Genomic DNA, 23,322 nt, shown 5'->3' with positions numbered 1-23,322 from the left:
TCGCAGTGAATGGAGAAAACTGCCTGAGAGGGTGAATATCTTCCTCCAGTACCTCTGCTGGCGTTAATTCATTTTTATTTATTCATTTCTTTGGTTGATGTGTGTTTATCTGCAGTTGGCGCTGTTTGTCTCATTGCACTCCAAGCCACTTTATATGTGTACACGCTGCTGAATCTCAAGGAAATACAACTGCGTGTCATCTTCAAGGGGCAGGATTAATCATGAAACTGTTCATTGATACGAAGTAAAATGACTTTAATGAAGTCTGATTTGCGCATGCTGAGAAATATGATGCCCATATGAAAGAGTTCACTTTCAGCACTTAAAAATAAAATCAACCATCAGCACAGATTAATACAGAAGGCATTTATTATACAGGATGGCCTGCACAATATTGTTCATAAAATGTTGCATGGTTTTTTTTACTGCTGCATTAATGAGGAACAAATGATTGCAGTATCATTGCCATGTATTTTATACAATATCTACATTCTTACAGGGAGTTTGGCTGGCGAGATCCTGAGCTTCCAGAGGTCATCCAGATGTTGCAGCATCAGTTCCCTTCAGTGCAATCCAATGCAGCAGCCTACCTGCAACACCTGTGCTTTGGAGACAATAAGATCAAGGCGGAGGTGAGTGCTCGTAATGAAAACTCAGGTGTCTTCTCCAAACTCAGCCTTCTACCTGCTGCATGGAGCAATTATTAACCCGTTAGCTGGTGAGTCCAATCCTTTCTCCAGCAGAAAATGTGAAACTGCAAGCTCATTAAGAAGTCCACCCATACACCAATGATAACACTGGACAACGAAGAGTATGCTTCCTGAACACTTTTGGGTGTATTTTATAGATTTTTGGCTGCTGATCATGAAAATCACCTTAATATTTCCTTATCACATAACACTTTTTTGAGAGATTACTTATTTTAAGATGTCCAGACATATTTTATGTCTACTAGTACATTGCCCACAAACCAAGCTGTTTTGGTCAGTGCCACAATGCCTGGCCATGGACTCAGTGCAGGTGCTATGCAAATGTTGTCTTAGGTCTGGGCATGCTTCGTCAGGATAGATGCAGACAGGCTATAAAAGCAGCTCACATGTTCAGATGCTGTGCTTTACACTGATATAGATTGAATGCATGTTGATGCGCATGTTCTTCACGCAATACCATAGTGAGTGTACTTAACAGTAGTATTTATTTTCTACAGTAAGATTCAACACAGCGGAAATGTCTCCTGAATGTCGCAACAGCTGCAATACATTCTGTTACATTTGTGGCGAGCATATGCTTAATGTTAAATTCAATAAAAGTTAATTTAATGTTTCTCCAACTTCCTACATGATACAGCAAATAGAACCATAGAACACCACAGGACAGAAACAGGCCTGTTCAGCCCTCCAAGTCTGTGCTGAAGCATTTATTTTTGCCTACGTTCACTGAACTGCACCCAATCCATAGCCCTCCCTCCATACCTCTCCCATCCATGTGCTTGTCCATATTCTTCTGAAATGTGAAAATTGAGCCTACATTCACTACTTCAGCTGAAAGCTTATTCTACACTCCCACCCCACAATTCTCTCTGTGAAGAAGTTCCCCCTCGTGTTCCCCCTAAACTTTTCCCTTTTCGCTCTTAACCCATGTCCTCTGGTTTGTATCTCATCTACACTCACTGGTAAAAACCTATCTACATTTACTCTGTCTATCCCTCCCATAATTTTAAATACCTTAATCAAAGCTCCCCTCATTCTCTAAGAATGAGAAAATAAAGTTCTAACCAGTTTAACCTTTCCCTGTAACTCAGTTCCTGAAGTCCAGGCAACATCCTAGTAAATCTTCTCTGCACTCTTTCTATCTTATTGAAATCTTTCCTGTAATTAGGTGACCAGAACTGCATGCAATACTCCAAATTTGGCCTCACTAATGTCTTATACAACTTTACCATTACATCCCAACTCCTATACTCGATACTTTGATTTATGAAGGCCAATATTCCAAAAGCTCTCCTTACTACCCTATCCACCAATGACACCACTTTTAGGGAATTATGTATCTGTATTCCCAGGTCCTCTGTTCTACTGCATTCCTCAGTTCCCTATCATCCACCGTGTACATCCTTTCTTGGTTTGCCCTTACAAAATGCAACAACTCGCACTAGTCTGCATTAAACTCCATCTGCCATTTTTTATCCTATTTTTCCAGGTGGGCCAAATCCCTCTGCAAGCTTTGAAAACTCACCTCACCATCCACAATGCCTTCAATCTTACTGTCATCTGCAAACTTGCTGATCTAATTTACCACATTATCATCCAGATCATTGATATAGATGACAAACAACAATGGTCCCAGCATCAATCCTTGAGGCACACCACTAGTCACAGGCCTCCACTTTGAGATGCCATCATCACTACTCTCTGGCTTCTCCGTCCAGTCATTGTCAACTCCAGTTCATTACTTCACTATGAATACCTAGTATCTGAACCTTCCTGATTAACTTGCCATGTGGACCTTGTCAAAGGTCCATGTAGTCAACATCCACAGCCTTTCCTTCATCAACTTTCCTGGTAACATCCTCAAAAAACTCTATAAATTTGGTTAAACATGACCTACCATACACAAAGCCATGTTGACTATCCCTAATCACTTTCTGGATATCCAAATAATTGTATATCCGATCTCTTAGAACACCTTCCAATAATTTACCTACTACTGATGTTAGACTCACCGGCCTGTAATTTTCAGTGTTTTTTAGGAGCCTTTTTTAAAAAACGGAACAACATGAGCTCCCCTCTGATCCTCTGGCACCACACCTGTGGCTAAATATTTCTGCCAGAGCCCTTGCAATTTCCACACTAGCCTCCCCCAAGGACTGAGGGAATATCTTGTCAGGCTCTTGGGATTTAGCCACCTTTATTTGCTTTAAGACAGCAAGCACTTCGTTCTATTTGATCTGCTTGTTTTCCTTCCTTCTCATGACTATGTGCCTTGTTTCCTAAGTGAATACTGATGAAAAAAAAAACATTTAAGATCTCCCCATCTCTTTTAGCTCCTTACAAAGCTGGCCATTCTGATCTTCAAGGAGGCCAATTTTGTCCCTACTATCCTTTATGTTGTCTGCCAAAACATCCTTATTTCTTTTTTTTTGCCTTCCTGCAGGTAATGGAGGATATACGGGTGTGTACCGAGTTGATGGTAGTAAAGGGAAAGCCGCGTTGTTTGCAGAAGGAGGACATCTTTGATGATCTGGCATGAAAGTCCTCATCCTGGGTGCAGATACAATGGAGACAGAAGAGGGGACATGGTGGGAAGAGGTTGATGTCACTGTGGGAGTTGGTGGGTTTGCAGATATCTATCAAGAGTTTGTCTTCTGAGATGGAAACAGAGAGATCGAGGAAAGGGACAATAGAACCAACCAGTTCCCCTCCACACCACCCTCCTCCAGTCTGAAGAACCTCCCCTTTGACATCCCACTTTCTCCAGGTTAAAGGGGTAGCCATAGGTACCCACATGGGCCCCAGCTATATCTCCCTCTTTGTTGGGTATGTGGAGCAATCCATGCACCAAGCCTACACAGGCAAGGTCGCTCAGCTCATCCTCTGCTACATCGTTGATTACTTTGGTGCTGTTTGATCGACCCATCTATGTACTTTGCTATCAAATTTACCCTGACCTCAAATTCACTTGGTCCATCTCTAGCAACACTCTCCCTTTCCTTGATCTCTCTGCCTCCAACTCAGGAGTCAAACTCTCGATGGACATCTTCCATAAACCGCAGCTACCTTGTCTACATCACATCCAACCCTGTCCCCTGTAAGGTTTCCATTCCATTCCCTCAATTCCTCTGTCTCCATCACATCTACATGCAGGATGAGGAGGTCCGTGCCAGATCATCAAAGATGTCCTCCTTCTTCAAACAGCATGGCTTTCCCTCTACCACCATCAACTTGGCACTCCTCCATTACCTGCACCTCTGCCCTGGCCCCTTCCACCCCCATGCACAACAAGGGCAAGATTCCTCTTGTCCTTACCTACCACCCCACCAGCCTCCACATCCAACACATCCTCCTACATCATTTCCACCACCTACTACATGATCCCATCACTAGACACATATTCCCCTCATCACCTTCCACAGGGACTGCTCCCTCTGTGAATCCTTCATCCATTCCTCCCTCCCCATCAATTGTCTCCTTGGGACCTACTCCTGAGACACAGGAGATCCTCCCCTTGCGGCCACACTTCCACCATTCGGGGCCCTTGTGCACCTCAGCTCTGTCCACTGCAATAGCGTAATCTCGCAGTGCCACCCATTCCAATTCTCCATTCCATTCCCTTACTGACATGTCTGTCCATGGTCTCATGTACTGCCAAACTGAGACCGCCCGTAAATTGGAGGAACAACTCCTCATCTTCTAACTGGGCATCTTCCAACCAGATTAACTTCTCTGGCTTTCATTAAACCACACCTCCTGCACTCCCTTCCCCCGTTGTCTCTCCATTCCCTTTCACACAAAGACATGATAAATTCTACTTAGACCCTTATCACATCCAATTAACACCTTTTGTTGGTCTGGTTCCTCCCCCATTGTTTGAATTCTGAGACTTTCTGATATATCCTGCTTCTTCCTTTTCTGAATTTTCCTTGACAAAGGGCTCAGGCCCAAAATGTTGTCAATATATCTTTGTTTCCTATGGACACTGTAAAGACCAGCTGAGTTCCTCCAGCATTTTGGTGTGTTTATTACAAAATGACTGCAGACTTACGACGTCACGTCAGTGACTATGGTTGTCGTGGGCATATGGATTGTTTTCATGAATTTGGAAAACATCCTGCAGTTTTATTTAATTGTTTATTTACTGGTAGTTATAAAGAAGAGGTTGGGCTCTACAAACCTTGGATCCAAAATATGCTGCTTGTTGAATTTGTTTATGAAACCCATTTTCTCACATATTTAAATTAAGACATCACACTAACAGGCCCTTTCAGCCCACAAGCCTATGCCGCCCAATTACACACATTTGACCTGCAACCCCTGGTATGATTTTAAAGGTGTGGGGAAAACCCACGCAGACATGGGGAGAACGTACTGCTATGTCACAGACCAGCAACAATATAAATTCACCAAGACAATGTTATTTTTAAAATAAATTCTTTATTAATAAATACTAATAATGTTACATCTTACTTAAATCTAAACTTAACTCCAACTATGTGCAAATATACCTATATGTGTGTGTGTGTGTGTGTGTGTGTGTGTGTGTGTGTGTGTGTGTGTGTGTGTGTGTGTGTGGACAACCCAAACCATTACAGCTTAGGCACAATTCTGGAAAGTCGGTTCAAAGTTCAATCTTCGAAATCTGGTGTTGCAGACTTTTAAACTGATGCTCAGAAGTAATCATGAAGTTGGTGAGATACTGAGTGATCAGACTGCTCAAAACTCACACATCCTTGTTGAGCTGCTTCCAGAGAAATGTTCTTTCGTCCCCTCTTACTTGTGTCAGGGAAACAAAATGTGTGACTTCCACGATGCTTCCAAAACCCCACGCAAGGGTCAGATGAAATGACCATCAGAATGGTCACGATCCAATGGACAATTCTCCTGGTTCTTTTGCCCAGATGTTGGTCAATCGAAATGACCATTACAATGGTCACAGTGGATCACTGTTTCCCCTGCCAAGGTGAACAAGCAGAAGTGTCCATTTCACACAAAGATTCAATGTCGTTAGATGACTTGCAGATGATACTGAATTCTGTTTCAATGTCCCAAAAACATGATTCATAATCATATGACTTCTCTTTCACCACGTGTCTTTTCTTGAGTAAACATCCATTGTTCTGGGATCTTAGTTGAGAGCATTAGCACTGTTTGTGGTTTGGACTCACTGTAGCCTCAGAATCTGTAAAAATCTGTGAGGGTTTTGCACCAGGAACCAATCCCTAAAGTAAGACTCACTAAAAAACAAGAGCTTGCAACAGTACGAACTCCTTACAGATTTGAACCCTGGTTTGCTGACACTGTAACAGCGTGATGCTAACTGTGTTGCCCTGTGATGAACCATCTGCTTTTTAAACTGCCTTTCCATATTTTCACCTCTGCATTTATAAGGAAAGTCAATTTGACTTTGCATGGGGCCTGGAAACTATTAGAATCAGTCAGGTTAATTGAACATGAGAAGCTGTTCTTAACAATCAATCAGCCATTTGGCTGTTTTCACATAGCTGGTGAGAGCATCGAGAAAGATTAACTTCCTGGAGTGCACATGTCAGCAAGTGAATCTGACATTCTGTAATTGACTAGCTCAAGGGGTCCACTTCTGTTGAATGGGATTATTTAATTTTTTAGAAGTTAATTAATTAATATTAATGTTTTAAATTACATGGTAAATGTGTTTTTGTGGACTTATTTTTTAATTAATTTTTAAGACCATACATATTCTGTCTGTCCATTCATCAGTGGGAAGGTCCTCTGGCTGTTTAAGCTGTCCACATTTCAAACACTTGCATCACCCTGTCTCTCCCTTCCTTTACCCATGATGTGTCCCTGGCCCCCTTTTTATTTCTTCCTCTATAGAGTGCATCTATAGAGTTCCTCTATTGTGCTGACCACAATCTTAGAGACCTTTCCAATGCCTCAGATTTTGTCTTGCGGCTTGTCACTGGATGAGGAGAAATGTTCTCCAGTTCGAGATTGAAGCCGACAAGTGCTTAAGTAAAGACACAAAATGCTGGAGAAACTCAACAGTGTCGCGGAGGTAAAAGTACATAACCAACGTTTCGGGCTTGACCCCTTCATCAAAGTATGAAAGAGTGTGGGCAGGTGTCCCAACAAAAGGCGGGGGGGGGGGGGTAGCAAAGGTGGGAGATGATCAAGGGGAGGAGGGGAAGAGAGGGAGGAGAACTGGAAGAACTGGAAAGGGAAGGGGAAAGAAAAGGCGAGCAGGTTAGGAGAAAGCAGAGATGTTATGCAAAAACTATTGACTTAAACCGTCTTTACTTGGCACCAGCTCCACCTGCTTTGGCCACTCCCTAAAGCTGGACCCACCTGTTCCAACTTTCCCTTTCTGTTGCACCCCTAGGTAGACTTTTCAGCTTGCATCCGTCCTACCACCAAACCTGCCTAATTCCACCTCAGTGGCATTGCTTATATCACCTCCGTTCTCTGCTTACGGGTTCTTCATTCTTGCTAGGTTGGCTGTTTACTTACTTTCCACTCTGTAAATTTGTGCTCATCTAAAACTTAGCCAGACACCTATGTCACTATGCCAAACTGTGGCAGTTTCACCAGGGCATTTTTACTGACCTGGCCTTGGCAGCACTGCAATCCCCACAAGAAGCTATTGAAGGGGCACACCATATTGAAAGCAACACACTTGCAGCCGCAGGAAATTGTTGCTATACAATAAATTGGGATGGTCATCATGGGAGGGAGTGTGAGAGTGCTGCCAAGACACTGAAGGGGTTGGACAAACTGGTGAATAGAATTGGCCGCCGGCAGCGTGTGTTCTTTTGTGTAAGGTGGGGCCACAGGGACTCTACAGGGAAGCCCCTATAAGGAGTACAGTGCTGCTCTTTGGGAAGGCTTGGAGTGTAGGCAGTTCCCATGCTTGACCTTCCTACTCTTGGTATTAAATAGCCACTAGAAATAAGGGAAATAAATGGTCTGTGAAAGATTTTTAAAATTCTTTATCAGGTATTTCATTTAACTGCTAACCAAGAACTCATCCCAAAGATTCTATGACACACAGCGTGAATAAAAGCTCTCACGACTGGAGGGAGAACAAATGCTTTTATTAGCTTATAACTGAGGAAAGGTTCTCACAGTAGTCTTCAGAAGGGTTCTGGATTTAGGCAGGAAACTGGAGTTATAAGTGAGCAGATGGGGGCGGAGCCAGCCATCAGTACATCACCCTACCAGTGAATCCCAGTTCACTGCACACGATTAGTGCAACGCTGTAACAGCACTAGCAATTGGGACTGGGGTTCGAACCCACGCTGTCTATGAGGAGTTTGTCCGTTCTCCTCAATTCTGCGCGGGTTTTGTCCGGGTGCTCCAATTTCCTCCTACCATTCGCAACCTACTGGGGGGTTGTAGGTTAATTGGCCGCCACAGGCTCATGGGCCCATTACCATGCTGTATGTCTAAATTTAAATTTAAACGCCTGCCATTTTTGACAATTGCCATTTAAATTGTAATTTACAAACTTAAGAACAAAATTGTCTGAGCTGACTTGGTCAGTATATTGTTATAGTGTGTTCACTTATTCCTATTGAAAACTAACAACTTTGTATTATTAAGTGTAGTAGTGATTTTCAGGGTATGACGACAGAAAAAGGGGTTGAGGTTCTGTTGCCTTCACACTGGATGCTTGCTTACAAAACTAGTTTCCTATTTACAGTGTCATGGGGACTCTGAGTCATTTGGTGAATGTGATTCCGAGTGGATAAACTATATTTTATTGCCACAATTCTCACACCTGCTCAATGATTCTCTTCAGCGTAAAGATGCAGAAGTCCTTTACTCCCTCATCTTAATGTTGACAAGCCTGACCCCAACATGAACTGATGTGCTTGGCCTTTTGGAAATATCTCTGCACAGCAGCCTTGGTTCTATCATCCTCCTTGACTTAAGTTCATCCATCCTTGAATGAGGTCTCTTGTTTTCCCCCTAGTGATTTTTTCAATTGCTCCTTATTGCCAAGGACCTGAGCAAGAATTATTTTTTTCATTTATTGTGATGCCTTTCATGCCCTGAGTTCATTGCAGTTTGTTTAGTTACTTCTGAAGTCCAGACATGCTTTTTAGACAAAAGCAAATTTAGCTTCAGATTCAGAACCAAGATTCTACTATTCAATAAAGTGAAATGTTAATAACCAATACCAGTTTGTATTATGAATGAAGTCCTCTAGTTATTAATACATAAGATAAAAATAATTGGATGAATTCATTCATCCTATCAGTATTGTCATCCACACTCTAGCTTTTTCTTCTTTCATGTGCCATCTCAAATTTCAGATTTACTGTCAGCGTACGAATGTGGCATCACGTACAACCCTGAGATTCTTTTTCCTGTGAGCGAGGCAGAATTACCACTTATTGGTAGTGCAAAAAAACTGTGCATGTAAACAAATAAAGAACTGTAAACAGATGATGGATGTAAACAAACAGAGAGAAATACAGAAAGAATAAAAAAAGATTTTAAAATGATAATTAAAAAAAATAAATCTTTGGACTGAGATTGGATGAGTGATGTCAGGGAACACCGCAAAGTCAAGTGAAAAGCATTCCTCATGGACATCAGCCAATCGGAGCGGCGCGGTTGTCATAGCAGTTAGCGCAACACCTTTACAGCGCCACCGATCGGGTTCAAATCCATCGCTGTCTATAAGGAATTTGTACGTTTTCCCTGTATCCACGTGGCTTTTCCCAAGGGGGGGACTCTGGTTTCTTCCCACCGTTCAAAAAAGTACCAGGTAAATTGGGAGGTACAGACTCCTGGGCCAAAATCACCTGTGACCATGATGTATGCCTGAAATTTAAATTGATCCTCTCTTCAGAATAGTGGATTTTCCACCCCGCCTGTCCCACAGCTACATTACCCACAGGACACACTGCAGCAACGAGCCAACGCCACTTAGAAAGCCACTCCCAAAATAACCCGAAAGACATGAAGGGCAGATGCATGCGGACAGCATCAGCACCAAGTTCCCTTCTATGTCGTAGAGCTTCGCTGCATCTCCACACAGTTTTATTATTGTGTCATAATCCTGGAATTTGAAGCAGTAACGTGTGAGTGCCTTCGCCGTGTGCGTGACATGGTTCAAAGGTCAATGCGCCATCTGAAAGGCGGCTTGAGCTTGAAAATAAATGCAGGTATTGCTCGTACCACCGAAACTCTATAGAGGATTTTTTTTTTAATTGAGGGAAATATTTGGAGGAAATTTTTTTTGTTTTGTTTTGCAAAGAAAGCATGCTTGGCTGGCTTTATAACATGCTTGAATGAGAGTATGATTTATATCTTGCTGTCTCTGGGGTGGTCATAACTTATTTATAAGGGCAACCTTACTTGTAAGAACATAAATCATGTATTGCACCAAGTCACGGTGGTGTGCATTAATCTCCATTACAGTGGAATGCACTGCGCTATCTGGGATGTGAACACAAAGGCAACAAGCTAACAAAATCCTTTAAAGAGTGGACAGCAAACATTTTAGCGCTTGTTATTATTGCCTGTGCAAGCGCAGCAGCTACGGTAAATCTGAGCTGAGCAAAATTCCACGGCCTGAATTGCAGCTGATTGATTTGTTCATCTGACTTTGGGGCTGACCTTAGATTTTCTTTGAGTAGTTTGAGCCTGAAAATGGAGCAACCTCTCAGACGGCCTCATCATGAAAGCTGGCCCCTTCCAAATACCTGATGATTGCTGATTTTTAATCTTAGAAACTGCAAGCCTCTTTTACACACCCTCTTCAAGGCGTGTAAAAGGTGTGAACACTGGATGGAGGGAGGGGGTCACTGAAGTCCCGCCTTTAGGCCAGCAGTGGTGCCGAATTGTATTATGCTGGCGTTGTTGGTTCAGCGTAAACAAGCAAAGCCAGCTTAATGGTGGGTCTCCTTTATGGTAGAATCGCGGGATCTCAGTGAAAAAGGGGCTATGGAGAGACGGTTAAAATTCATATTATCTGGAATTCAAGCAACCAGCAGCCTCAAGCAACGGGCAAAAAAAATTATGGAAAATAAATAGTTAAAATATATGAACATTTAAAATTAGCACCCTCCCCCAACAGTGGTTAGTTTGCCAATCATGCAGTACACAATCTCAAGCAACTGGCAAATTTACTTATCCGGCATCTACCAATCCCCATAGGTGCCGGATACCCAGTTTTACTGTACTTTAACATCACATGTTCGCAGGGGAATTAATAACAGAGAGTGAGAGGGAAAGAGAGGTACAAGACTTTGTTCCCACCTCGCCTAACAAGAGACGGCAATATCTTGCTTTGTTTAATGCCTTTTGCGATCTTTGCTTTCCAGCCAATTAGCCAATCTTTTTAATTAGGGTCAAAAGGTAAAGGTTTTAAAAAAAAAACAGATCATCTGTTCGAGGTGATTTTGGTCCAAAACATCAGGCAGGCCACCTCTGCAATTTGAATAATGTCACAGAACCACCTCAAAACACCCTCAGGACCTTGATTTTAATATTTAGATCTGGTACGTCTGACCATGCAGCACCCATTTGTAATACACTGGCAGGTCAGCCTATATTGTCTGCCTGCAACATTGAGATTGTTTCAACATTCAGCCTGGTGTCAGTGTTGTACACATGGGCGCCACGGGTGTACAACGAATGTCTGGATGGGCCATGGAAAAGTATGCAGAGGTGAGGGGAACAACTTGCAACTGGTGCAAGCTCTTCATTTTTTTTCTGCTCAAAGCACCCTCAACAGGGCTGAGATATCTCTTCCAGCTCATGAAGTTACATTAAAACCACTTTTATCATCGCATTTGAAATATCTGCCATCCTTCCATGAAAGGTTATTCTGTCTTTTCAAACAGAATCATGACAGCCCTCAAACTGTCAGAATGTGCAGAGAACCAAGTGTCAAAACCATGATAAAATGAACTTTTTATCTTCATGTTACTCTTTAAGAGTTTCTGAATCCCAAACATTTCACTCACCCAGGACAGGATAGGTCTGTAGCTCCAGCAACCCCGATCACCAATCAACAGTCCTGGTCTCCAGTGCTATCTGTGTGGAGTTTTCACATTTCTCCCCATCATTTCTCCCCAAAATTTAAATTCTATATCGGAGAATCCTTCCTGGAGCCAGCATACCAAGGAAGCTCATCAGCACCTCAACTTCTGCAGGAGTTTGCGGAGGTTTGGTTTAACGTTGGAAACCCTGGCGAATTTCTAGGGAAGTGTGGTGGAGGGTGTGCTGACCGGCTCCATCACGGTCTGGTATGGGGAAACCAATATCCTGAGCGTAAAGTCTTGCAAAAGGTAATGGACATAGCCCAGAACATTACAGGCAACACCCTCCCCACCATCAAGAACATCTAGAGGGAGCGCTACCGTCGGAGGGCAGCAGCAATCGTCCCAGGGACCCACAACCACCCAGCACATGCTCTGTTCTTGGTGCTACCATCAGGAAAGAGGTACAGGTGCCACAAGATTCGAACCAACAGGTTCAGGAACAGCTGCTACCCCTCTACCATCAGCAACAAACTCAGTTGAGTTCTAATATAAGAACTCTTGCACTTTATTGTTTTTCTCTGTATTGCACAGTCAGTTTGTTTACATTTTCTTGTCTACTTTGTCTACATTGAGTACACATTTTTTGCACTACCAATAGATGGTAACTGCCTCGTCGGCAGGAAAAAGAATCTCACAGTTGTATGTATTCTGACGATAAATCGGATCACATAGTTTCCTGTACTCTTCCCCCTCCACTCCTCCCCACACTTTCTCTAGTTTTCTCCCACGTCCCAAAGTCACGCACCATAAATTGCTCTTAGTATTTAGATGAGTGGTAGAATCAAGAGAGAGATGATGGATTATGAGGAGAATGGATGACAGAAATTAATTAAAGGGGAAGGACATTGCTCTGTGAGGCACACAGACTCTCAGGGACAAAATAACGTCCTCTTATGATGGTAGAAAATATGGAAGACCAGCACAGGGAGAGCCACTGCATTGAATTACTGAGATGTTTAAGACCACTATGTCAGGATTTTCTAATTTAACGTTACTGTAAGGGTACTTCCAATATTTTGTGGTGTTAGTTACGTGGACAAGCCTCATCAGCTGTGTTACTGGCATCAGACTCCCAAAACAAACTCTCTTATGAGCTATCTGGACATCGACAAGAGGGGGAAAGCAGCCCCTATCCTCAAGGACCCCCACCACCCAGGCCAGGCCCTCTTCACTCTGTTACCATCGGGTGGGGAGGGGGGGGCGGGAAACGAGCACTCAGTGGCACAGGAACAACCTCTTCCCCACTGCCATCAGATTCGTGAACGGTCAATGAACAAAAGACACTGCCGTACTTTGATATTTCATACCCTATTTTTATTGATCAGGATCAGGATTTATTGCCAGGGAGAATTCATGAAATTCAATGTTTGCAGCAGAATCCAAATGCAAACATTCATATTGTAACCATCTTATGACATGACAATAAAAATAAAATAATAATAATAATAATAATAATAGTGAACGAAAAATAAGGCAGTGTCTTTAGTTCATTGATCATTCAGGAATCTGATGGCAGCGGGGAAGAAGCTGTCCTTGTGCCGCTGAATGCTCATCTGTACCTTTTTCCTGATGGTAGCAAAGTGAAGAGGGCATGGCCTGGGTGGTGGGGGTTCTTGAGGATTGAGGATGCTTTTTTAAGACACTGCCTCATGTAGGTGTCCTCAAAGGATCACATCTGGTGGCTGTGATGTTGCAGGCCGAGTTAACAACCCTCTGGAGTTTATTCTTGTCCTTAGAGTTGGCGCTTCCATACCAGGCAGAGATAAAACCAGCCAGAATGCTCTCCACGGTCCACCTGTCGAGGTTTACGAGAGTCTTTGATGACACACCAAACCGTCTCAGGCACCTCACCAAGTACAGCCGCTGGCAAGCCTTCTTTGTGTTTGTGTCAACATGCAGACTCCAGGACAGATCCTCAGAGATGTTAACATGCAGGAATTTGAAGTTCTTGACCCTCTCCACCCCTAACCTCTCAATGAGGACTAGGCCGTGTTCCCCTCACTTCCTCTTGATGTCCACAATAATCTCCTTGGTTTTGCTAATATTGAGTGCAAGGTCGTTGTCGTTACACCATCCAACGAGCTGATCTCTCTCCCTCCTGTCCACTTCCTCATTGCCATTTGTGATTCTGCCGACAACTGTGGTGTTATCGGCAAACTTGTAGATGGGATTGGAATTGTGCCTGGCCACACAATTGTTGTAAGGTGGTCTATATGCATATTTCCTCTGTGATGCTGCCGCAAAGCAACAAATTTTGTGACTTGTTCATGACAATAAATTCCGAATCTGATCCTGATTTTGAGCTGGGTTATGGGAAGAGGTTACCAGGAAAGAAGATTAAAAGTTTCAAGGATCAGCCTAAAATGTCCTTGAAGAAATACAATATCCCCACTGACTCCTCTGACCAATCAAAGGAGAGAGGTAGCCTTCAGGATAATAAATAGCTAGCGGATTGAGTTCAAGAGCCGCAAGGTAATGTTGCAGCTCTACAAAATGCTGATTAGTCCACACATGGAATATTGCGTTCAGTTCTGGTTACCTCAATACAGGAAGAGTTTAGATGCTTAGGACTGGGTGCATAGGAGAATTGCCAGATGTTGCCTTAGTTAGAGGAACGCTCATACAATGTATGGTTATCAGAGCCAGGCCTTTTCTCCTTGGAACAATGATGAGAAGTGACTTAGTAGAGTGATATAAAATTATGAAGGGTTTGGAATCTTTTTCTGGGGCAACCTTAGCAAATAGCAAAAGACATCTGTTTAAGGTGAGTAGAGGAAAATTTCGGGGAGACATCAGAAGTAAGCTTTCCATGCAGAGAGTGGTGGGTGGCTGGAATGCATTACCAGGGATGGTGGTGGAGGCTGGTACAATGGAGGGATTCCAAAGACTCATGGATAGAAGAAAAATAGAGAGTTATGCGTGCAAGGCAAGGAAATGCTAGATTGTGGAGTAGGTTTACATGGGTCAACACAACATTGTGGGCCGAAGGGCCTGTGCTTTAATGCTCTATCCTAATGTGGAACACTTGCTAATGCCCACACTGGCAATAGGCCCCTGCCCCATCCTTGGAAGAATCTACAATTCCCTCAGTGGCCTCAATAGCCACTTTGGAGCCCACAAAATCAGAGTGGAAATAGGTCAGCTTTGGCCCTCAGGGATTGTTCAAGAGGCAATAAATACAAGTCATCATTCATTATCCCAAAAGCAGCCAGGAAGAAGTAATAATCCCAGCTCCTCAAACAGCACTGCTACTCACTATTTTGTTTCCATTCCTGCTGCATTGATATTGCTGGCACCCTGGAGGTATAGCTTCACAGCTGCTCAATTCCATTTCTGGTTTAATTTCTTTACATCAAGGTAATCCCAGTCAGCCTACAGTTTAAATTCACTTTCGTGTATCATTGTACTTTGAGTACAGGTCTTCATTTTCATCAAATGTGAACATTTATTCAAACCCCATTGTCAAGTCCAGTTTATTGTCATCTGATTGTACAAATAGTACCCAACGAAACAGCGTTCTCCAGTCTTCGGAGCAAGACACACAGACACACAACCAGACATAACACACCTACAGACAAACAATACATATTCAGGACAAGTATTGAGATATATATGAATAAATAAATATTGTTCCGTGAATATGAGAGTCTCGGATGGTCAGTGTGAGCAGTTCCTTTGGTCATTTAGCATTCTCACTGCCGATGGGAAGAAGTTGGTCAGTCTGGTGGTGCTGGCTCTGATCCTCCTGTATTTCATTCCTGACAGGAACAGCTGAAAGATGCTGTGGAAGGAATCCTCAACAACTTTGTGCACCCCCTTCAGACAACGATGCCAGTAGATCATGTTAATGGGGGGGAGGGGGTGCAGGAGACCCCAGTGATCCTCTCGACCACTCTTATGGTCCTGTGGATTGACATCCAATCCTCTTCTCTGTAGCAATTGAACAACACTATGGTGCAGGCGGCCAGGACGCTCTCAGTGGAGGTCCTGTTGAAGGAGATTCTTCCTGGGGGGGCTTTTCTGATGTGTGAGAGAGTGTTCCAGTTTTTGAGATATGGTTGGAACACATCCTCCTCATTCCACTGGTTGACATAGCTTTCAGAAAGCATGGAGATTTTACGTGCCATTACCTTTACTGTTCATGGCAACGATGACTTCAATGCCCATCTATATCTTCCCTCGAACTGATGAATAGCCTCCTTCAGCTGCCAGATTCATATCATAGATACCTCATTGTTTGGTTGAGAGTTCTAAAGTTTTGAACTGGCACTGATGAGGAAACCGTGAACGTATTTTACAAATTAGGATAAAGTACAACTGTTCCTGTATATCTGCCATCATTGTTCTTGTGGTGGTCGTTAATATTTGGAAACTGCTACTGAAGAGATTTGGCAAGTAACAACTATGCCTAGTGCATAATGCTGCCCTTGTGCTGTTAGCTAACGATATGCTGATTAAACAAATGGGTAGTTGATGCTTTGGGTCAAGACCCTTTATTAAGACAGGATGAAAGGTTCTGACTCAAAATGTGGACCTTTCTTTCTCTCTCACTGATGCTGCCTGGCCTGCTGAGCTCCTCCAGCACGTTGCTTTTCACTCCGTTTTAATGAATGGGGCTCCTTGTTCCCATGTTCCTTAGAATCAGAATTTATTGTCAGGAATGTTTCACAAGATTGTTTATGCAAGCAGCATCACAGGGTAAATATTTGTATAAAAACCACGTTTCGAAATACATAAAATAGGGAAAGTAAAGGAAAAAGACAAAGTCAGGCCGTGTCTCTGATTCATTCATCATTCAGGAATCTGATGGCAGCAGAGAAGAAGCTGTCCTTGTGCCGCTGAGTGCTGGTCTTCAGGATCCTGGACCTTTTTGCCGATGGTAGCAGAGTGAAGAGGGCATGGTCCACGTGGTGGGGATCCTTGAGGATAGAGCAGTGGTTCTCAATCTTTTTCTTTCCACCTACATACCACTTTAAGTAATCCCTATCCCAATGGTGCTCTGTGATTAGTAATGGATTATTTAATGTGGTGTGTGGTGGGGGGAAATGAAAAAAATTGAAACCCACTGTTTTAATCATACCTCATTGACTCGTTATGTGGACGGTTTCAGAACTCCAAAGGAAATGGACCAATGACAATTTTTCTCAAGCAAAATATTTCAGTAACAATTGTGTCCTGAGCAGTGATTCTCAACCTTCTCTATCCACTCACATCCCACCTTAAACAATCCCTTACTAATCACAGAGAATTGATGGCATAGGGATTACCTAAAGTGGGATGTGAGTGGAAAGAAAAAGGTTGAGAACCACTGGCATAGAGGCTGTTGCTTAAGACACCGCCTCATGTTGACGTCCTCAATGGAGTGAAGTCTGGTGCCTGTGATGTTGCAGGCCGAGTTAACAACCCTCTGGAGCTTATTCTTGTCCTGAGAGTTGGCGTCTCCATACCAGGCAGTGATGCCACCAGGCAGAATGATCTCCATGATACACCTGTAGAGGTTTACAAGAGTCTTTGGTGACACACCCAACCACCTCAAGACACCTCACAAAGTATAGCCACTGACGAGCCTTCTTTGTGATTTTATCAACATGAACGCTCCAGGACAAATCCTCAGAGATGTTGACACCCAGGAATTTGAAGTTCTTGACCCTCTCCACTACAGAGCCGTCGATGAGGACTGGGTCGTGTTCCCCTGACTTCCTCCTGAAGTCCACAATCAACTCCTTGATGCCAACTCACCTTTGAGAGTTGATGATCATGATCATCAGTTAGGCCAAGAGGTCTGGAGAAAGTAGCTCTTGCAGAAACCAAACGAAGCAGTATGAGCACATTATTGATGAGCAAGACCTGCTTGGCAGCACTGTCGACAACGCTCTCCATCACTTTGGCGATGATTGAGAGAAGGGTGATGAGGCAGTAATCGGTTGGATATATTTTTCCTGCTTTTGTGGACAGGACATTCAGAAAAAATGTTTCTCTGTTGTGGATAGATAATCCCAAAGTAATTCTGTAAAGCTGGTTCAGAACAATGTCTTCAACAGCACAGCCAGAGGGTTGTTGTTCCCTCTGCACTTTGGGGGTTGGGGAGGTGGTCACAGGTTACCAATGGATTGAATCAGACATGTTAATATGGAAGCTTTTGATGGAGGCACTGTTCAACATAATGCTTGCAAATGCTTCAGTGCACTCCTAAAGGAGTGAGGCCAGAGGACCCCAAAACCCAGCAGCAATAGATATTCAACAAGACAAATGGTTACTTAAACAAAAGTCACTTTTAATTATCTTTAAACATGAAAATAGAATCGAACTTTAACTTATCACTATTGACTTACTTAAACTAACTTAACCCCTTTCTAATTCTAAGTGCACATGTGTGTAATGTGTGCATACGTTCAGAAAAGTTCTTTGGTTCACAGTCCAATCTCACTTCTCATTCCTCCAAGCTCACTGGTTGCAGGCAATTCTAATACTATGCACAGAATTTAACATTTATAAAGTTCACCAGGCTTCGGTGCTTGAAAGGTAAAAGGTTACTGCTCAGGAAGGTTCTCATCGGTTTTCAGAGAGAAATTTGTTGTTCCAGGACATCCACAACTGATTCCTTTTTAATTTGCCACTCCAGTGTCTTGCTGATGAAACTTGCCAACTTCAGGGTTCTCCAGATGATAACTTCTTTCTTTCAAGTCACCACATAATACCTTTTTGTTTCTCTTATTCCAAGTGAAACATTAGACAGCCAGTCCTCTCTTCTTGCAAGAACCACAAGAGCTTTGACCAGGCTGAACAAAGCAGTTACAAACCTGTCTTCCAAATGGGACCTTCCACAAGCTTGCCAGCTTGTCCTGTTCCAGTCCCATCTGCTGTTATTGACTGTAATACTATAGAAGTGATCTCTGTCTCTCTCTCTCTCTCTCTCTCTCTCTCTCTCTCTCTCTCTCTCTCTCTCTCTCTGAGAGATAACCTGTTTGACTCTCTCTGTTTGCAAAACCACATGACCCTCTTAGAACTTCTCCAGACAGAAGGCGGCTCGGCTCCAACAAGCTCTTTCATCTGTTGCCTTTTCGTAAACAACAACCCATTAGTGAAGTCTCTTGGGCACTCTCCAAAGCTCTTGCAAAAGCTATTGACCCCGACATGTCTAGCATGGGGCCGAGCTCCAGTGTTTTAAAGTGTTTGTATGTGACCTACTCTAACAAAACCTTTCCCAATTTATCTCTCAAAATCATATCTATAAACTCTGTCACAGTGCTCCCTTCATTTATTTAGTTCTCCACAGCTATTCATACCAGATGTAGCAGGACTGCAGAACTTTCATCTGATACTTTTGAATTATGGTGACTTTGCAAGCAGGAGTGCATCATCAAGTTTATATACAGCAAGGGTATCGCAATGCGAAAATGCCGACGGTCTTCCTTTTGTGTGGTGTTGAAGGTGAGACATTATCAGGAGACCTCCTGGAGAGCTCTGCTGGGATCTTTCTGTCCTTCACAGAGAGACATGTTTACTATTTCACCTGCTTGAACGATGCAGAATATCTTCAGTGCAGTTCTGGAGTGACGCATTCTTCCAAGTCTGGTTGCCTCCCTCTTACCATTAAACGGTGGAACTGTAACTGAGTAAGCTGAATGATCACCAAGACCATCAACTAGAGACTTAAAGAGTTTTGAAAGAAATGAAATGGAAGTCCTTGGATTATTGTTGCAAAATCAGAAATGGTTATATTCCTCCCCTTAATTCTTGTGGAGGTGAAGTACTTGGCACCAAGCTGTAGACATGCAATATTTTTCACATTAAAAACCTGGTTTGTTTTGTTTATTTTGTCAGTTGACAGGACAAGTCGTGTGCCTGGATGCACCCAGCCTGAATTGGCAATCCATTGGCTGAGGAAAGGATATCCCTAAATTGGGGGTTTTCACTGACACAGTTCTTAGTGAAGAATCTGGGAGAGGTTAGGCCTGCTAGATAAATATTTTAATAAGTAGTTTGTCACACAAGCTTATAACTACAGAAATGTAAAGAGGTGATACTCTAACCAGAACTCTCATGTGAAGAAATCAGAAACCTGGTTTTAGGCCTGAAGAGTTGGTTACCGATCTTTGCTGTGTAAGTACCCTGAGTGACCTGGTGTGTTTTCCCCACGGGATTTTGTGTATTGAACTACAATCACAGCATTTGCAGACTTTCTTGTTTAATGTAGTGATCAGACATGATCACCCACCAGTTGTCATCAATAGATGGCCTGTCACTGACTCCAGCTGTAGGAATGGGCATCGATAGGGGGATGCGGTTCCACTCTCTTGTACTACTTGTTTATGATAAATACTCATACACTGACAACTCTGGGATTAGTTTCATTATTGGGAGGAGCAGAGAGTGCTCATCCAAAAGGAACAACATTGGTTTTCATGCTCAGGTTCTGCTCAATAGAGTTAAGTATGTGATTCAGACAAATGAATTGTAGAGGGATTCTGCAAAGCCAATATTTCACTTCCTTCCTTGGCTGGATGTGAAATATCTTTTTTTTTTACTTAACAAAACTTACTTTTAATTTTCTTTAAACATAAAAAAGGATCAAACATTAACTTATTACTATTCACTTACATAACTTAACCCCCTTTTAATTCTAAGCACATGTGTATGCAATGTGTAAATGTTCAGTAAAGTTCTTTGATTCACAGTCCAATCTCACTTCTCACTCCTCCAAGTTCACCAGTATCAGGCAATTGTTATACTGTGTGCAGAATTTACCATTTATGAATATCACCAGGCTCCGGTGCTTTTTTTTAAAAATTTTTTATTTTTCACACCATAAATCACAATAGCCATGATATACACTTTTTCTTTTTCACACATTTACAGTGACTTTTTCTCCCCCCCCCCCTCCCTCCTCCCACGCCACCCCCCCACCCCCCCCCCCCTCATCCATTTTAGGTATACAATCTAGGTTGCATTAATTCAGTCAGACAATGTTGTCATTCAACAAAAATACACCAGAAATTCTACAGAGTCCATTCTTTTCTTTCCTTCTCCTTCCATCGACTTAGGTAATGTTTGTCCCCGGTAGGTTTTCGCTATTGTATTTAATGTAAGGCTCCCATACTTGTTCGAATATTTCAATATTATTTCTTAAACTATATGTTATTTTTTCTAATGGAATACATTTATTCATTTCTATATACCATTGTTGTATTTTCAAATTATCTTCCAATTTCCAGGTTGACATAATACATTTTTTTGCTACGGCTAGGGCTATCTTAACAAATCATTTTTGTGCATCTTCCAAGTCAATTCCAAATTCTTTATTTTTTATGTTACTTAGGAGAAAGATCTCTGGATTCTTTGGTATATTGTTTTCTGTTATTTTATTTAATATCTGATTGAGATCATCCCAAAATTTTTCTACTCTCTCACATGTCCAGATTGCATGAATTGTTGTTCCCCTTTCTTTTTTACATCGAAAACATCTATCAGATACTGTTGGGTCCCATTTATTTAACTTTTGCGGTGTAATGTATAGTCTGTGTAACCAATTATATTGTATCATACGCAGCCTCGTATTTATTGTATTTGGCTGGATGTGAAATATCTCATGGCATTGTTATGAAATTGAAGCAGAGTTTTCGAGTTGCACAGCACAGAAGCAACCCGCAATGTGTGTGTTGACAATCAAGTACCTATTTACACGTCCCATTTACCAGCACTTGAGAACCGTGGGTTGGAGTGACTAACGGTGACAGGAATTAACAATTCTGATTTTGTGAGAGAGATCTTTGGTGTACAATCTAGGCATGAAAGGAGATACGGTAAAATCCCCGGTTTCCAGAATTCAAACAATGGCAACCCGAAGTGACGGACAAAAAAAAAACACTGCAGAAAATAATATAGTACGATAAATAAATAAAAAGCTGAGTAGAAGTTTAAAATTGTAAAAGGAAACGTCCTCTGAAGCAACATACAACCCCTTGGTGAAGATAGGAGCAAACATTCAGCCAGAGGAGTGCCCCGGTCATGCCCCGCCCACAGCAGGTGTCTGAATAAAGTTGTGTTTGAATAAAATGGTGGCGTCCAGGACAAAGAGACGGTCGGTGCCGCTCGCCGCTGAGGCGACTCCCCCAAAGTGTCTCCCTATCCCTGCCTGGTGCGAGTCTTTATTTGTATATCCTAAAGTATACAAGTAAGGCTTTATCTATAAACCTGGGAGAGGGAGGGATTAATTATGATGGCAGCACAGTTAGCGTAGCGGTTAGCGCAATGCTATTACAAGGGGAACTTTACATAATTAAGGGCTACGCAGATTATATTCTGCACTGTCTTTTATCTTTTAAACTGTTTATTGTGAATGCAGATGTATTAGGCATTACAAGAGTCTGTCTCAGGCAACCAGAAAATTTACATATCCGGCATCCATGATCCCTGTAGTTGCCGGATTAGGGGGATTTTCCTGTATTTATTTCAATATCTTTGCTTTTAAGGGTCAGTTATTGTTAAGAATTAATTCAGTGATCATAGGATTGTGCAGATATTTGGTGCTTTTCACAAAATAAAGTAGCAGTTTCTAACAAGTGAACTATTCTTGTAGATAAGAAGACAGGGTGGAATCCAGTTGTTGGTCGACCTTTTGGATCATCGGATGCAAGAAGTACATCGCAGCGCCTGTGGAGCCCTGAGGAACCTGGTGTTTGGAAAGGTCAATGATGACAACAAAATTGCCTTGAAAAACTGCGGTGGGATTCCAGCACTGGTGCGACTCCTCCGGAAGACTCCAGACGTGGAGATCAGGGAGCTAGTGACAGGTTAGATTCTCTTTCTTTTCTACATTCTACACTTGGATTCTTTCCAAAGGAGGAAATGAAACCCCCCCCCCCCCACCCCATCTGAAATTGATCCAAGGTAAACCCCAGTAGGATGTTCCATCAGATTTGTTAGCGCTACCTGATGTGCGACTTTGGTGAGCCGACATCCAACAGATGTCAGGAGGCAGAAGAAACTTCAGAATGCTGGAAATCTGGGGGAAAGGACTAGCAGGTCAAGCAGCGTCTATGGAGAGAAGGGGAGGGGAGGAGGCGGTCGATGTCTTGGGCGTAGATCCTGCATCAGGACCGATGTGGGGCATTGATCGAAACCCCAAGCATCCCCCGGCAATGCAGATGCTGCCTGCATTTGCTGAGTTCTTCCAGCTGTTTGCTTTTGCATCTGTTACTGAGTCCAGAGGACCCCAAAAACCGGCAGCAATAGATATTCACCACAACACAGGGTTACTTAAACAAAAGTAGTTTTTAATTATATTTGAACAAGAAAACAGAATTAAACTTTAACTTATTACTATCAACTTAACCTACTTAATCCTCCCCCCCCCCACTCTAATACTAAGGGCAGGTGTGTGTAATGTATATTTAAGATTAGAAAAGTTCTTTGGATCACAGTCCAATCTCACGGGTTGCAGGCAATTCTTGTACTGTGCACAGAAGTTAGCATTAACAAAGTTCACCAGGCTTTGGTGCTTAACAGACAAATGATTACCACTCAGGAAGGTTTTTGCTGGTTTTCAGAGAGAGATTCCTTTTCCTGGA

General features: G+C 42.6%; 1 protein-coding gene across 13 annotated transcripts in view; it reads left to right on the top strand.

The window, feature by feature from the left end:
* The window catches only part of ctnnd2b (catenin (cadherin-associated protein), delta 2b), a 1,542,927-nt gene that overhangs the window by 1,344,138 nt on the left and 175,467 nt on the right, over window positions 1-23,322 (top strand). For all 13 annotated transcript variants that reach the window (XM_069906986.1, XM_069906993.1, XM_069907003.1 and 10 more), the window contains 2 exons: window positions 500-632; window positions 22,332-22,545. In XM_069906986.1, the coding sequence (XP_069763087.1) occupies window positions 500-632; window positions 22,332-22,545 (347 nt within the window). The remainder of the gene's footprint in view (window positions 1-499; window positions 633-22,331; window positions 22,546-23,322) is intronic.

The sequence above is a fragment of the Narcine bancroftii genome, chromosome 1, assembly GCF_036971445.1.
Source record: "Narcine bancroftii isolate sNarBan1 chromosome 1, sNarBan1.hap1, whole genome shotgun sequence".
Classification (NCBI taxonomy): Eukaryota; Metazoa; Chordata; class Chondrichthyes; order Torpediniformes; family Narcinidae; genus Narcine; species Narcine bancroftii.
This window is presented reverse-complemented; position numbering and strand designations above follow the sequence as displayed.